Raw genomic sequence first — 17,810 nt, forward strand, 5'->3', positions numbered from 1 at the left:
GAATGACAGATACATTTGAGGGTCAATGCAGAGGCCATCTAAGCATGCGTGTAGACAGAGAAGCCAAGAGGTTCAGGGCTGACCAGGGAGACACCTCAAGCTGGAGGGCAGGAGGATATGGAAGACATAACAAAGGAAATCGAGAAAAAGGGGCCAGAAAAGTGAAAAGAGAAGACCAGAAATGGAAAACTTCTTGAGAAGGGGTGAGTGAAAAGTACTGCTAACAGTGAAGATAAGAAAGAAGGAAGAACCACCGTATTGACATCATGGAGGCTACTGTCCTTGTCATGGCCATGGAATCTGAGGACAGCATGCACACCCAAGACAAAGATGAGGGAAACTGGTCTGGATTACAGGGAGCCATTGGATGTTGAGCAATGTTATGCAGGAAAGATTAATCAAAGGTACTGTTCTATTATATTTAATAATTTTCAACCAAAATACAATAGTCTTTGTGAGCCATTTATAGAACAGTTTAAGATTAATTTATATTTAGGGAGTTTACACAATATATTCTGAATCTCTAAACATTCTAAGTGTCTATCTAGTTCCTATAGGCTCTAACTTAATTTTGAATTAGTAATCACACTGGGGAATTTTTATTCAGTTCTTAATATAGACGCTTGGCTCCTAGGAAAGGGCAGTTTGCAGGCTGATCACCAATTAGAGCCACTGTCAGTCCTATTAAAAAATTTTGTAGTTTTTCCTGCGTATGTTTTACGATCTATTTCTTCTTTAAAGCTAGAATTCTGTTTCCAGTGAAAAAAAGATAAAATGATGTCTAAAGATTTTATTTATTTATTTATTTAAGATTTTATTTATTTATTTGAGAGAGAGAATGAGAGAGAGCGAGCATGAGAGGGCGGAGGGTCAGAGGGAGAAGCAGACTCCCTGCTGAGCAGGGAGCCCGATGCGGGACTCGATCCCGGGACTCCAGGATCATGACCTGAGCCGAAGGCAGTCGCTTAACCAACTGAGCCACCCAGGCGCCCTAAAGATTTTATTTATTATTTGACAGAGAGAGACAGCGGGAGAGGAAACGCAAGCAGGGGGAGTGGCAGAGGGAGAAGCAGGCTTCCCGCCGAGCAGGGAGCCCGATGCGGGGCTCGATCCCAGGACCCCGGGATCATGACCTGAGCTGAAGGCAGACTCTTAATGACTGAGCCACCCAGGCACCCCCAGAATGATGTCTAAAATTTTAAAATATTAAGTAAATTTCTTTCTGAGCAGCTCTAGGCTGGGATATTCAAATTTGATCACAACCAATAAAAACTCCTAACACACGGCTGTGAAAAATACGGTGGTGTTTAGTTGCCCAACATAATGACCTGGTAGTAAAAAGTATCTGTTCTTTTTTCATTAATACAAGATAAAAGACCAAAATAATAAGTCTTTAGGATGAAGCAAAAACTAAGATACCTCTGATGCCCAAGTGGCATACAGGTTTAATTTTCTGAGACATTAATTGACATTAATTGACAACTAATTGACATTAACTAATGCTGAGTTCATTTCCTTTGCACAATAAAGTGACTCTATCTCAGTTGGCAATTGTGGCCTAGCAAAAATATTTTTGCCTCACCTGATCCAACCTCTGCCCTTCCCCCAGTGGAATTTTATAAGAAAAAAAGTAATGCCCCAGGCAGATGGCAGTCTATTTCCTAATATGGAGAGCTGAGCAAGGCTCAAATTTCACCAGCTGCACCTCACTGAGAGATGAGGAGCTGGCATTTTCAAAGGGCTGGTTTTCATTGATAAGTTTGTACCTGGTCATTTCCCTTCATGTAACAAACAGGTCCTCTACCATCCAGCTAAACACTGTTAGCATCAGATGTTATACCGAAAACACATTTGTCCTGAGCAAACATGAAACTGAAAATTCATACTGGATAACAAACAAAAACTGCCAATTTATCTGGCACTGTGTAAAACTAAAATACCTTTGTATCTGGAAATACAGATTGAGTTTACTTTAAAGGTGGATACCAGCTAATCGTATGAACTGTCCTGATCCTGGCCAATGGAGCCCCAGACATGAGAGGCAGAACAAAATGAGTGGTCCAGGTCTTGTCTTTGCATGTGCTGAATTGCTTACAGCAATAGATCAGACCATCTTCTACATGTCCTACCATTATTATCACAACCTGACCTTAAATGTTTTCAGACATATAAAGAGATGTCAGTCCGGGAGTTTTAGAATCTTTCCAAAAGCAAGAAAACAGTTCTCTTTTCTTCCTTGGGCCCATACATTTATGACTGATGGGTGAAATGAAAAAATAATAAACTCTGTCTATTTGTTTAAAGTTTAAAATCCTCAAATTCTTGTGCTGTTAACGAGTCCAAACTCTATCACATTTTTGCTTTGAAGCTTGTCATAAAAAGTATGCAGCAGGGATTTGATTGTATCGGTACCTAAGGCATTCCCAGGGCAGCAAACATAAGTATGTGTGTGGCATGCAAATGCTCATAACTTACAGCATAATCTGTCTACTCATATGAAAGGAACGCTTCTTAGAAGCTAACAACATTCAAGAGCCTGCCTGTTTATGCTATCATGTTTTACTCCTATCTTGATAATGAGAGTAAACAACTAAAGCAACTCCTAATTACTAGCTTCCTGTGATCATGTTCTGTTTTCATGCACGGTAAGGCCTGCGGTCTCCGCTTAGGTTGGCAGTGAAACTCAAACACCAGTGCCATGCATGAATCTTACCAATACAGATCAATCCTGTTGAGCTGAGTTTGCTGCCAGGAGAACATTCACAATTGAAAGATCCAAGGTTGTTCCTGCAGGCCCCATTGACACATGGGTTGCTTTCACATTCATTTATATCTACAATCCAGAAGGAAAAGATTCTGTTAGAACTGCCATGTGTTCTGGAAAATATTATTCCAACAAGCCATGCTATGCCAGAATGTCTGGTAAACTTGGCTCTTGCAATTTTAATATGGATCTATGAGGCACAAAGTGAATGGGGAATGGAGACGTTGAAGTTTACAGCGTGGATACACACAGACATGGCTAGGGGCTCAGGAGGACTATAGGAATCAGCCCAATATTGCGAAAGGGGTTAGTGTGTTACTCGTCACTATTTCACTACAACTTTACATAAATTGGATTGATTTCCCCCACAATAAGATATAATTGCCCTGTGGGAAATCTGAATTCTGAATACGTGGAAAGCAACATATATATTCCCGGGTACAATATGCTGTGCACAAACAAAGGTTGACTGTTTCTGTCATCTGTGGATCTGGGAGGTTTTAGAAGAAATATAAAGCCTGTATTAGAGACAATATATCACAATGCTGGCTTTCATTCCAAACTCCTGGTTACAAGTCAGGAAATCAGGGATGAAGCTTTAATACTGAGTAGAGCATTCTCTTCCAGGCCCCTCTACCTGCCTCTCTCCTCAGCCTGTTCACATTCAGATGCATGGTGTAGAGAGTCTGTTAAAGCACAATTGATTTTGGTAAAATAGAAAAAGAGAAAAAACTTTCAAATGCTTAAAACAGACCTTTACTATCATTAATTTGCTTTGAGTCCTTAATCAAATTAGACCACATAATCTAAACAATTGCTATTGGGGGTCAGAAGTAACCAGAGCACACCCATGTTCTCAAGCGGTAACTAAAGCAAATCTCAAACCAACAGAATTAGTTTAACAGGAGTTAATTAAAAATAAATACAGGCTTCAGTCCACGTAATAGAACCAGTATCCAGAACTGACTCTCAGTATAAATTCAACCACTCAATTTAAAGAAGGGATGCACAGATTTCTCTTTGTACTTGGTTAACTATGTGAAACAGGTCAGCATACCTCAAGACATTTTTTGTTGCTGCTGAACACAAGGTTTCTGCGCTCACCACAGCACTTTTTTCTAAACACCTCTTTGAATTAAATATCAAATACTATATTGAGGAAAACATGAAAATAACTAAAAGGCTGCAATGCTTACTCCTGAACATCTCAAGTAAAATATAAACCAAACTGGTCTTGAAAAGGCAGGACTCACTACTGATTTGCAAGTCTGTGGACTTGAAATGCAAATTTAAAAATCAATATGGAAAACAGGTTTGTACTTTGTTTGCTACTTCAAAATTACTAAAGTAGTACACAGGTACTAATTTAATTCTTGAAGCAGAAATTGAGGAAACATGAATGCATCTTTTTTTCTTCAGGTTTTTTGTACCAAGAAATCCTCCTAAAGGAAAAATACAAGAGCAGGTTTTACAAATACAGCACGGATTTGGAAAGAAAACATCTATTCCAGAGTACTGAAATTCTTTTAGTAAAAACACAATGTAAAAAGGGAATCAGATGGCCAAAAAAAAAAAAAAAAGAGGAGGTAACTAATCTGAGGACAAATTATATATAACTCACCTATTAATTTCATTTGTAAGAAGCTCTCCAAAGAGCAAAATGTCAGTATCATATATTTCTAAATTCCTATTCTAAATTAAGCAGTTATGAACTCCAAAACTATAAACACATGCAATGACAGCTACAAATATCAACTGTTTAATTTTTCTTTAAATACAATGTTTTTATGTTACAAATGTCATGGAACCAGGAATTGAAACAGTTCACTGTACATTCCTGGAAATAAACTTCAAAGCACATCTGGTTTACATTTAACTAGTTATGTCACTGGAAACACAATCTAAACCACAGTGCTTGCTGTAAAAATGTTAACTTTCACAGACTCACAGAGCTTAAACAAAAAAAAGTAAAATAAATTTTTTGTAACTTCAGTCTGAAACATCAGAGGATCTTTATTACTGCTATTTATTATATATTTAAAATAGCCTGTTGAAAACATAAATGACAAGCAAAATTAGTGACTGTAGTAAATATATACAGAGAAAGCTAGAGTCTCCAGTGAATCTGCTAATAATTCCCTGCCTCGTCTTTGGAAATTAGTTTAGAAACAACAGAAAAAAAGAGAAGTGCTTTGGGCAGACACATTTAGTGTGTGAATGCAATGGCAGAAATAAGAAGACCCAAGGGAAAAAGAGATTCGTGGCCTTCAAGTCTTGTTTTGTTTTTTTTTTTTAAACCACTTAATAAAATGCAAATGACTTAGCAGTGGGAAGAAAGTGAGAAATAAGTTATTTGGTTAGGTTTCTCACAATAAATCATTTTTATTTCCACCAATGTCATAAGGCCAGAGCCAAAATAGTTCTCTGTCATTTCTCTTTTATTTACATAACATGAACTTCTTTCTTAGGAATGACAGATATATATTTCATATTAAAGAAAACGCTTAGCTTTATCAGGAACAATTATCCACTGGACAAAAATAAAGGGCACTCATCCTAACCAACTCTGTTGCCTGATTTGGTATTAATGTCCCTCATGTGTATGTAATCATCCAACATTCTATTATAAACATCATTCGCTCCTATTCTTCAATTGTTCCTATGGGCAGGTGAGTCCCTGCCTTTGATTTATGTTTTGGTATTTGGGCTCTTAGTACCCTTCAACTCCATTTTACCTGTTAAAATGGTGGGAATACGCCATAAATATCACTGACTATTAAGCATACAAACAGAACTTGGACCAAACCGATTCAAAGACAGTTTAGTTTTCCCCATCATGTGCTTCTCTCACAAAAGCACCAAAGAGTATTGTGACTGTGGACAGGGAAATGAGTTCATCAGCTTCCCAGGTAAACCAAGAAGGTGTCCTAAGGTGCTCCTGCTTTCAGTGCTTCTTGATATTTAACAGAAGCTTATCCTCAAAAACACAATAGATAAAACTGATAAAGGGCAGTGGGAAGGAAGTGCAGAAAGTCAGGAATAAAGAAAAAAAAAAACCACAACCCTTGAAATCCCTTCTCCCATCCTCCAGAAAAATGTATGGAGGATATATGGCTGAATATTTATTTTACCAAGTATGTGTCTCAGAGCAATTCTAAAGGATGACAGGTATCAGAGGGGGTGGGAATGGGTGCTTAGGAAACATTCTAGGTGAGTATATTGGCAAAGCCGGAGCTACTTTGGAAAGACAGCTTTTCTATCTGACAGAAAGATCTTCAAAACTGTTAAGTTTTGAAAAGAAATGCTCAATTACGGAGATGAGTCTTCAAGTACTTTAACTAGGATTGAAGTGAGTACTCTTCTTGGGAGGAGCTCCTCCAGAAGGACAGTTACCAGGACTAAGTTTAGAAAAAGTGCATTTTATACTGAGGTTCTCTTTTCTTATTTTTTTTCTTTTTTCCAGGCTAATTACTGTTTTTCAATGGCCCCTCCAATTCAATCCAAACTTAGAATTGCACTTTGTAATTGCATTTCATTGACTTCAGCTGAGTCATCTGTGTTCTGGCCTCTTGATCAAGTCCTAACTTGTCTCTGTTCACAAGAATGCTTTGAAATGAAACAGTAAGACAAAGAGAGTGTTAACATCTTCTTGCATCATATTACTATTGCTGTTTTCTTGGCTACAGAGTCACTAAGAAATACTTTAACAGATAAGGAAAGGTCTGTTCAAAATAATTAAGGATGAAATCTTTTTTTTTTTTAAGTGACTGGCAGCAGTTTCTGGATTCGAGAATGTCATCAGACACTTCCACAGGCCCACACAGTGAGACTTAAAAAGAACAATGACTAGTAGTCATACAACAAATTATTCTGAAATACACAGTACTTTGATCAAGGAACAAAAACATAATTGAATGCGCTGCTTGTTTCGTGGTATCTCAGCGGAAATGAGGCCTTTTGTCTTGTAAGTCACCCACATAACATCCCCTGTATAGAAATGTAGTTAGAAGAAAATGAAGAAGTTTTTAAACAGTGATTTATGATCTAGAAACCCAAACAATAAACTTTTAAATCATCAAATAGAAAGGACAACTTTCTTAGACTATAAGCTGATGTAAGGTGGCCATTTTTACTCAGGCCCCAAATATTTTCTGGGCCAATCTCTGAGGTATATCAATCATGTCATAAATAAAATGCCTCAGGGCTGACTTTGCCATTATGATTCAGGTTCCCCAAGGCCAGTGTGAATGTGTCCCTGTAGTTTTTAAAAGGGGAAAAGAAAACAAACAAAAATCTGATATTTTATTTCAGCAAGTAAAACACACTGGCTCTTTTCACTTTTTTCCCCCCTGCAAACTTCAAAATGTTTGTTGAGATTTTATCTGAATGGAACAAAACTGATAGATTTGTAAACTGGGTTAGGTACAGGCTATTTCTTTCTTTTTTTAAAAAGAATTTTTTATTTGTTTGTTTGTTTATTTCAGTAATCTGTACATGCAACATGGGGCTCAAACTCATGATCCCGAGTCAAGAGACACAAGCTCCACCTATTGAGCTGGCCAGGCGCCCCAGTACATGCTATTTCTAAAACTGGCAGATGAGCTGAAAGACATGATTACATTTAAAAAATATTCAGATAATACTCTATTATCTTGTTTCATCCGTGTACTTGATGAATATCTGCGCCCATCTAGGTACTTACTACTCACACCTAAGGCAAGGAAGGTGGCTCTTACCTTCACACGTCTCCGTCTCAGTCCTGAATACGTACCCGGGGGGGCACGTGCAGCTGTAACTCCCAGGTGTGTTTCTGCACAGGCCATTGTCACAGAGCAGTCTGTTGACCAAGCACTCGTCAATGTCTGAAAGCAACCATCAGAACACAGGAGATATGCACAGCGAAATGAACAGCCCAGTGACCAACGAGTTTTTATTTTTATTTGTTTTTTCCCTTATCCCCTCCTTGATTTCATCTCTCCTTTAAAAGAATTAATATATTTTTAGTTCAAGTATAGTTGACATACACTATTATAGGAGTTTCAGGTCTACAACATAGTGATTCAATATTTGTATACGTTGTGCAATGCTCACCGTGGTAAGTGTAGGAATTCTCTGTCCATCGCCATACAAAGTTTTTACAATAGTGACCGTATTGCCTGTATTCCCTATGCTGTACTTTTCATCCCCATGACTTATTTATTTTATAACTGGAAGTTGGCACTTCTTAATCCACTTTGCCTATCTCACCCATCCCCCTACCATGCTTAGTCTTTTTATGCCCAAAGCACATTCCTTGATCTTAAGCAAAATATATTTGGTTTTACTCATATGGAACATTCCTATACTGGTAGTTTTTTTCTGATTAAAATTGTAATAAAAGGAGCGCCTGGGTGGCTCAGTTGTTAAGCGTCTGCCTTCGGCTCAGGTCATGATCCCAGGGTCTTGGGATCGAGCCCCACATCGGGCTCCTTCCTGGCTCAGAGGGGAGCCTGCTTCTCCCTCTCCTTCTGCCTCTCCCCCTGCTCATGCTCTCTCTCTCTCTCTGTGTCTCAAATGAATAAATAAAATAAAAAAAAAAAAAAAAATCAAATGACACTTTAAAAAAATAAATAAAATTGTAATAAAATCACATTAAATGGCAGTTAAACAAAAGGTGTTTACTACTCTTTTTCCATTATGTTTTTACTTCAGAACAGTTCATTATTAATGGGAAATTAATGATCTATTTTGTATATTCCTTTAGCAGTCTAGAACAGCCTAGAAAATATCATCTACAGCTTAGGTTTAAGAAGCTCACACAGTTTTATCTTCTTATCCACACTCATTTTTGCAAATGTAGTTAATAACAGAAAGAAATAAAAACTGCAGTTTGGAGAGAATAGTTCCTTCAACTTAAAATTTTAGTCTTGCAAATAACAATTGTACCTTACACCAAACAATATGCACAATGTGTGTTGTGAAAATTTGGAAAACAGAGATTAGAAAAATATTTGCCATGATTCCATCAGCGCTGATAAATATTATTTTTTGTGTTTTATCTGATTTTTTTTCCCCTTTGGGTGTTATGTTTTTGCTCCAATGCTGAATCTTAATTTTTAAAAACTAACCTTATATTTTAAACATTACCATAAACTTCCCCATGATTGTCTGTTGCATTAAGTGCAGTTATTTACCCACTAGTCCATGCTATGGGTTATTTATTTACCCATTAGAAAATAACCCACTAGTCCATGCTATGGGTTAAAATGTGTCCGTCAAAAAAAGTTCTGTTGAAGTCATAATGTGACATTATTTGGAAACAGGAACGTTTTAGAAGTAATTAAGTTAAAATGAAATCATTAGGGTAAGCTGTAATCCCATACGACTGCTGTCCATAAAAAAGGGGAAATGATGTGAGACACAGCTGGAAGATGATGTGAAAAGGGAAAAGATGGTCATGTGACCAAAGTGATGCATCTACAAGCCAAGGAACATCAGGATTGCAGGCAAACACCACAGGCTGGAAGAGGGAAGGAGGGATCCTCCCCCAGAGCCATCAGAGAGAGCTCAGCCCTCAGGACACCTTGATTTTAGACTTCTGGCTTCCCAAACTGTGAGACAAGAAATTTCTGTTGCTTTAAGCAACTCAAATTTTGGTACTTTGTGACAGCAACCCTAGCAAACTAAAACTGAAATTTGGCTTCATTTTTATCTTAAAATGTAGTTTTAACTCTTATCAAAATTGTGCATATACCTACTTTAAAAAGTGAAGGAGCCCCACGAACCGTGTTCAGTGTATAAATGCTCACTGAATCTCCCTGTTTTCAGTAGGGTGCCCGTGTGCTCAACTGTACTTGGGAATTATGGTGGAAGCAACTCTGCTTCTGGTAAATATAAGCTAACTGGTTTACATATTTTTATGAATTTCAATAATCTTTCCCTGTGAGTATCAAAATCTATTATAAGTACGTAACATTTAATACAGCTTTATACATCTATCTGTATATATGTCTTCAACTAAAGATCATATGAATATATTCAATAATAAAAGCTAGTACCACAAGTTCAGAAAAAAGGTATTTCTTTCTAATTATAATCATCAAGACTTGGATGTAAGAGTCATCAATGGTTAGATGTAACATTTATTACATATGATGGATTAAACATAAATTGGACTCAAGTACTCTATGAGAAAGTCTAAATTCTTCACAAATTCCTGAATATATGAACTATGTACTTGAATTTTTACAAACATTCTCTTATAAATTACAAAAAGAAAAACGAATCTCAGTAATCATGTTTGGATAAGTTGTAGCAAATAGTTGTTTCCTCGTAAGTCAAAGTTTTCTCAACCTGTAATACTTTATTTTCTTAACTTACTATTTATCCATACTGCCCTATTAACTCTGAAGTCCATTTCTTAATGAATAATTACAGGATTAAGATACATGCAGAAATACAACAGGCCAATAATTGCGTATGCATCCATTCATTTGGGAAAAGAATGATTTAAATACTAAGTTATACCACTAAAAATTTTGTTATGTGTAACAGAATTGGGTGGATTCTGATATTTTTATCTCTTGGTACTAAGAAGGAAACAAGAGAAACTCTAAGATCTGCAGATTTAGTCACTTATTTGTATTTTGATTACTCTTATAATCCATGAAATTAAACTATACACAAGACTCTTGTATAAATAAAGCAACTTACCAATACAGTTTCTTCCAGAGGAATCTGGTTCATAGCCACTGTTGCAATTACAACGGTAACTACCACGTAAATTTTCACAAATTCCATTGGCACATATATCGGGATCCAAAGCACATTCATTGATATCTGCATTAAATTTTGAAAGTTTAATGCTCACAGACATTTTATTGTTTGTTGATACATGTAGGCCTAATAAAGACCATTCAACATATGAAGTGTTTAACTCTGCAAACCCACAATCTGCATGTCTTTCAGAAAGGGAAAGGAAATGAAAATAAGGAGTAAGAGAATAAAATTGAGGGATACAGGACAATTCTTGGTAAGTTAAAAGAAAAATGAAGGGAACTGGCAGAAATTCAAAGGACTAACCCATGTAATGCGCCCGTATTTATGATAAAATTAATAAAGAAAATTATAGGCTGTTGGCTCAAAATCCAAAGGAAAACTTAACTGGATAGGTATTATAACCATCTAATTAAAAGACAAACATTTACTAGGGTGACCTATATAATTTTATGGTCCCCAAAGGCATAGAATATTTCTATTTTATTATCACTTTTTACAGTCAGCTAAGTAATATGATATTTAATAAGTGCTTCTCATTGTTGATAAGTTGAAATAAACAGAGAGGAAAGTTCAAATGTGGATGCTTGAGAACACAATGTTTTACAATAAGCCATGAACTGGACTACTCTGTCAGCCATGGGCAGTAAGACTTGAGGAACGATGCACTTATATGAGCAATCTAGTAGTTCCAACAAGGGGCTAGCTCTATTGGGGAGACCATATTGAGGGGGGATGAGAAAGAGTCACAAAGTCAAATTTTGGTCACTATGCTCAAATTTTAATCCTAACAATTGTGTTCTAGAATTTGGGAGACCTTAACATACTCCAGAAATGTTGGCTTTTTCAGTTTTGGGAGAAACATCCTTGTAAAAGTTTATTTATTCTGGTTTTTGATGTTCATCGCAAAGATGCAATACTGCCGTTGACTAATCTATAATGTGTCTAAAATCTTTTCAACCACAAAAGGAAAAGAAAATATATGTAAAGTGAAGACTAACAGTAACTTAGGTTAAAAAAAAACACAAAAGAAACTATATGTATATACTATACATATAGAAAAGAACTTATAAACTTTTACATATAGTAAAAGAACTTTAAAGTTATAAACACATATTTATTTAATATTCAAGCTTTCATGGTTGAATTTTGTGAATCATATTACTAAGTTTAAAATAGGAAAATGTCAATGAATTTCACTACCTTAGTTAAATTTAGAAGCATCTCAGTATTTTTAGGCATAAATAATCTTAACAACTTATTTTTAGGGTAGTAAATCCCAAACATAATCCATATCAAGTTATCTCTTAAAGATTTTTTTAATCATGTCAGCACCATTATTTAATATTTTTCTTTAAAATGACTCATTTTCTTTAAACCTAAATACCAACTTTAGTCTCTTCTTAAGCAACAGTACCCACAAAATTATGGGTGTAGTTTGTTAGGGACATTTTCAACAATATATGTTTAACAGATAAATATTTATCCATTATGAAAAATGTGCATCTACATACCACTTAATAAACCTATCTTATAACCACTATTCTAAGAGATAATTTATCTTATTTTACACTGATATATTTTTAAAATACTAAATACATTCATATTCATGTTCTAATCATAAAGCTATCAATTACATAATTACTGCAAGAGTGAGAGTTAAATAGAGTTACCTCTTCCATCCACAGTGATCCCTACTCCACTACTACAAAGACCATGGAATTCAGCTGGAAGATTAAAAAAAAAAACACATAAATTAAAAATTTCAAACTCTACCTCTCCATACACGAATTACTTACATCACTCCAAAAAGTACCATGAAGAAAAATTACTGGCAATAATTTTTAAAATGAAAAAATAATTACTATTTTCCAGCACATAATTATTGTAACAATTTCAAAATCACAGATAAGCATAAAAAAATTAAAAAAAACACTAGTGATTATCACTCTGAATATAGTTACTATATTGATAAATGTTACAAATATTTTCTACATTGGGGAGGGTATGTGCTATGGTGAGCACTGTGAATTGTTTAAGACTGTTGAATCACAGACCTGTAACCTCTGAAAAAAATAATACATTATATGTTAAAGAAGAAGAAGAAGATAGCAGGAAGGGAAAAATGAAGGGGGGGAAATCGGTGGGGGAGACGAACCATGAGAGACTATGGACTCTGAGAAAAAAAACTGAGGGTTCTAGAGGGGAGGAGGTGAGGGGATGGGTTAGCCCGGTGATGGGTATTAAAGAGGGCACGTACTGAATGGAGCACTGGGTGTTATACGCAAACAATGAATCATGGAACACTACATCCAAAACTAATGATGTAATGTATGGTGATTAACATAATAAAATCAAAAAAATGCAAAAAAAACTTAAAAAATATTTTCTACGCATGGGAACTTTAAAAAAATCCAAACTGCATTGCAGAGAATGTTTTTTTAATTTTTTTGTCTCAATAACAAAATTATAATAGACAATACTTCGTGTAATAGCATTTACCATGTGTCTGGTGTTATCCTAGCATTTTACATCTAATAATTTATTTAATCCTCTCAATATTATAAACTGGATATTTTTTAAATTTTATTTTATTATGTTAACCACCATACATTAAGTCATTAGTTCCACGATTCATTGTTTGCAATATAACACCCAGTGCTCCATTCAGTACGTGCCCTCTTTAATACCCATCACCAGGCTAACCCATCCCCCACCCCCTCCCCTCTAGAACCCTCAGTTTGTTTCTCAGAGTCCATCGTCTCTCATGGTTCGTCTCCCCCTCTGATTTCCCCCTCTTCATTTTTCCCTTCCTAATATCTTTTTTTTTAACATGTATTATTTGTTTCAGAGGTACAGGTCTGTGATTTAACAGTCTTGCGCAATTCACAGCGCTCACCGTAGCACATACCCTCCCCACTGTCTATCACCCAGCCACCCCATCCCTCCCACCCCCCAACTCCAGCATATTTTTTGTTGAAGTGTAGGTGACACACAATGTTACATTAGTTTTAGGTGTACAACATTGTGACTGGACAATGTGATATGTTCTGTCCTGCTCCCAAGTGTAGCCACCATTCCTCACCACAAAACACAGTTACAATACCACTGACTGTATTCCCAGTGCTGTACCTTCATCCTTGTGGGACTTACTGATTCCATAACTAGAAGCCTGTACCTCCTACTCTCCCTCACCCATTTGGCCTACCCTTTCAACCCCTCACAACCATTAGTTTGTTCTCTGTATTTGTGGGTCTGCTTTGACTTCTGTTTAATAGTTTGTTTTGTTTTTTAGATTCCACATGTAAGTGAAATCATATGGGAATTGTCTTTGACTTACTTCACTTAGCATCATACACTCTAGGTCCATCCTAGCTGTTGCAAATGGCAAGATCTCATTCTTTTTCATAGCTGAGTAATATTCACAAACTAGATCCATTAGTTCACGTCTCTGACACCTGAGAAAATTGGGACAGAGATGGGAGTGACTTGCTCAGATCATAGAGGTTTAAGCGGGAAACAGGCTTGGATCCTCTGCACTGTGTCATATACATTTCATATTAATATCCCATTTAAATATAGACTATTTAATGTTTTTTCTCAGTTATGTGGTACACCACATTCATTCAAGCAATCTCTTAATGATGAAATCAGGTTTGTCCAACTTTTAGCAATTATAATAAATAATATGAAATTCAATTTTATCACAAGGTTAATCTCTTGGAAGTAAAACTGCTCAGAATTTATGCCTCTTTTTAAGGCTTCTGCTAGTTTTCCCCTTCTTCCATGTGTCAGGTTAGCCTTCTATCAGCAGTATGAGAGAGTACCCATATGGGTGAAAGCAATCATCTATACTTTACCAATCTAATAAACAAAAATGATGTTTTATTTTAAGTTTAGCACATTCTTTCTTGTGGTTCTCTACCACGTGCATTTGTGCTTTGTGAAATCTTATTTGTGTACATTGCACTTTTTTCTATAGATGATTTCAACTCTTCTTACTGATTAATGCAAATTCCTTATAAATTATGGAACACATTTTTCCAATTTATATGTGTATTTTAGTGTTTGGTTTCTGCTCTGAAAGTCCTTTATTATTACAAAATAACAACAAGTTAATGTATTCTACCTATAAGAGATTACTTTGTTAAAGTCTAGTGCAGGGAGCTAACTTCGTAATTTTTTCCAATATTTATCAACAATATTCATTACTTATTTCAGGCTTTCCTCACCAACCTAAACGGCATCTTTATTGTACCCAGCATTCCCATTTAAAGTCACGTGTTTCTAGATTTCAAGTTTTATTAATTCATTCATCTTTTTATCTAGTCTTTGTACTTCTTTTTAAATATGCATAACTGACTTCAATATTTTTAGGGCAAGATTTCCCTACATGAACTCTGCTTTCTTCTAAAAAAAATAGTAGGAAGGGAGAAATGAAGGGGGGGAAATCGGTGGGGGAGACAAACCATGAGAGACTATGGACTCTGAGAAACAAACTGAGGGTTCTAGAGGGGAGGGGGTGAGGGGATGGGTTAGCCTGGTGATGGGTATTAAAGAGGGCACGTACTGAATGGAGCACTGGGTGTTATACGCAAACAATGAATCAAGGAACACTACATCAAAAACTAATGATATAATATATGGTGATTAACATAATAAAAAAATAAAAATAAAAAATGTCATGCTCAGTTCCTTCTAGAAGAACTCTGAGATTTGAACAATCTACTTAGGATTTTCAACAGAATCACAAGCCATTTCCCTTTGCTAGAGTGCATTTCTTCCACCCTCCACCTGGAATGTTCTTATTCCTTTTCTCAAGACCAAACTGAGCAGATGCCCACCCCCACCCCCAGCCCTGTGAAGTCCCTCCCACAACAACCCTACAGAGGACATGTTGTCCCCTTCTGCTTCTGCGGAGACAGAGTTTAGCAAAGTCAGCTCTGGGTTACATATAAGAGTAGGACTTGACTCAAAGACAAGTTCTTAGGACTTTCCGGGACCACTTACTGCTCCTTCCTCTGTGTTCTTCAGTTCTCTGTTTCTGTCCCTCTTAAGGCACTAAGCATACTAACCTGTAGTTTATATGTTTGCCTGTTTATGCTCTCAAATATTCCCAAATTTAAAGAAAAAAAGAGATTGAGTTTATTTTTGAATCCCTACTGTACTTACACAAATTCGGTACAGATTTTGTAAAAATATGAATAACTAAGAGTCATAGAATAGTCAAAGAATTAGACCATGCAATATGCCTGTATTTGTGAATAAACTGGTAAAAATGTTTATGACTTGCTGGAACTACTGAAAGACTGCAGCCTAAGACCATGCTGTGGCAAGATGAAAAATACATAAAATCAGGCTCTTGTGACTATAACCTTGAAAGTAACAAGTGGGTTTTATGCTATTCATCTTCACGATGATATAAAAGATCGAAAACAGTGAGGCTAAGGTATCCACGTAAGCAATCTGTTGTAACGATCCTAATTAGGTCAGCAAATACATTCTTCTGTTCCCTGTGTGTACTCTGCCCAGAGATCATAGGTAAATACAGGCCAGATTTCATTATATGCCTCAAATACCAACACAGATGTGGAATTCTTCAACCGAAAACAGAGCCGATGCCCTCCTTGGCCAAATATCTAATGTTACCTTTCCAGGTTCTTGACCAGATGTGAAACTGGCAAATGGGACTACCTGAATTTTTAGCGGGGCAGGGCTGGCAGGGCTCCCCAAAACCGTAGTCTGGATTGGCACAGCAGCATTCGGACTTGGTCACCGCGCCAGGGAAAGGACGAACGCACACTCCCTTCTTGATCCCACCGTAGCACGTACTGCGCATGTGAGTATCTAAAAGGAGGTAGAACAACAAGATTTGAGATACAGATACAGATAAAGAGATTTCAAAACTGACGGCTTCTTTTAACCTAAGTGGCTAATAGATGGGAAGTTTCTGGAGGGCTTCTGCCACTTTTCATCTTTAGCATCTAACAGTGCTCAGAAATCAACAAATGTGTATTGTAGACAATTCTTTTTCTCCACAAAGTTTTATGCACTACACAAGCATTCAGTATCACACTTAACCCCCAGGCCTTTTACAGAAGCAGGTATAACACCACCGTTATAAATATCACTTTGAGCTCTAATCACTGGCTAGCCTATACTCAAAATGACACATGTTATTTCTATTTTGGAAGTTCTCAGGAACAATGAAGTGCAGGGAAATAAACAACCTTGAGAGGACGCTGCGTGGTTGTGAAATTCCTTACTTCATCTTTCTGAGTTAGAAGGCCTTTCTTGTCAACCCCCAGCTGACTGCCGTGAACTATGTTTTAATCTCAGACTCTCAAAAAACCCAGTCATAAAAATAATAGCCACTGCTATGTGTCCTCAGCATTGTATTAGCTGTTTTACAGACATCATCTTTTTTTTTTAAAGATTTTATTTATTTATTTGAGAGAGAGAGCATGAGAGGGGGGAGGGTCAGAGGGAGAAGCAGACTCCCCGCTTGAGCAGGGAGCCCGATGCAGGACTAGATCCTGGGACTCTAGGATCGTGACCTGAGCTGAAGGCAGTCGCTTAACCAACTGAGCCACCCAGGCGCCCTACAGACATCATCTTGTTGAACATTCTGATCAACAACTCCACAGGACAGCGATCATTATCCTCATTTCATAGATGAAGAAGGCAAGGTTCAGAGGTATTCCTTAAGGAGCTCCAAGTCCTAGACTATGCACTGCCCAAGCTGGAGTTCATACTCAGGCTGTGTGACTTCCAAAGCTCTTCTTATCGCTATGTCACGCTATGTCCCAAAGAAGCATATCCTGCTTAGGCTCTCGCTCTGAATTCTCATAAAATATGCTACAACTTTATGAGACAGTTAAATGGTGAACAATAAAAAATGCAGATCACCAAAGAGGCCAGAGAAGCAGCATAGCTTTTAAACACTACACTGACATAGTTATTCACAACTTGATGGAAATAATTTTATCTATTTATTAACACAGAGTAGCTCACATGGAAGCGGACATGAGATTTACCACAACAACCCTACAGAGGACAGGGGCAACCCTGTTGTCCCCTTCTGCTTCTGCGGAGACGGAGTTTAGCAAAGTCAGCTCTGGGTTACATATAAGAGTAGGACTTGACTCAAAGACAAATATGCACAAATAGAACATAGTTTGATTTACAATATGATTTTTGTTAGTTCTTAGGATAACATCTATTATCTCAGAAGGCATCACAGAATGGTCAAATTTATTTCTGTGTACATGTTGAGAAGATAATCCTTGCA

General features: G+C 36.7%; 1 protein-coding gene across 1 annotated transcript in view; it reads right to left on the reverse strand.

The window, feature by feature from the left end:
• FBN2 (fibrillin 2) overlaps positions 1–17,810 on the reverse strand; it is a 255,478-nt gene that overhangs the window by 83,074 nt on the left and 154,594 nt on the right. The window contains exons 16-20 of the mRNA XM_025860885.2: positions 16,214–16,366; positions 12,193–12,246; positions 10,457–10,582; positions 7,501–7,626; positions 2,714–2,833 (exon numbers count right to left, since the gene is read on the reverse strand). Coding sequence (XP_025716670.1) covers positions 2,714–2,833; positions 7,501–7,626; positions 10,457–10,582; positions 12,193–12,246; positions 16,214–16,366 — 579 coding nt within the window. The remainder of the gene's footprint in view (positions 1–2,713; positions 2,834–7,500; positions 7,627–10,456; positions 10,583–12,192; positions 12,247–16,213; positions 16,367–17,810) is intronic.

The sequence above is a fragment of the Callorhinus ursinus genome, unplaced genomic scaffold (assembly GCF_003265705.2).
Source record: "Callorhinus ursinus isolate GAN/ISIS: 27379988/994484 unplaced genomic scaffold, GSC_fseal_2.0 scaffold30, whole genome shotgun sequence".
Lineage (NCBI taxonomy): Eukaryota > Metazoa > Chordata > Mammalia > Carnivora > Otariidae > Callorhinus > Callorhinus ursinus.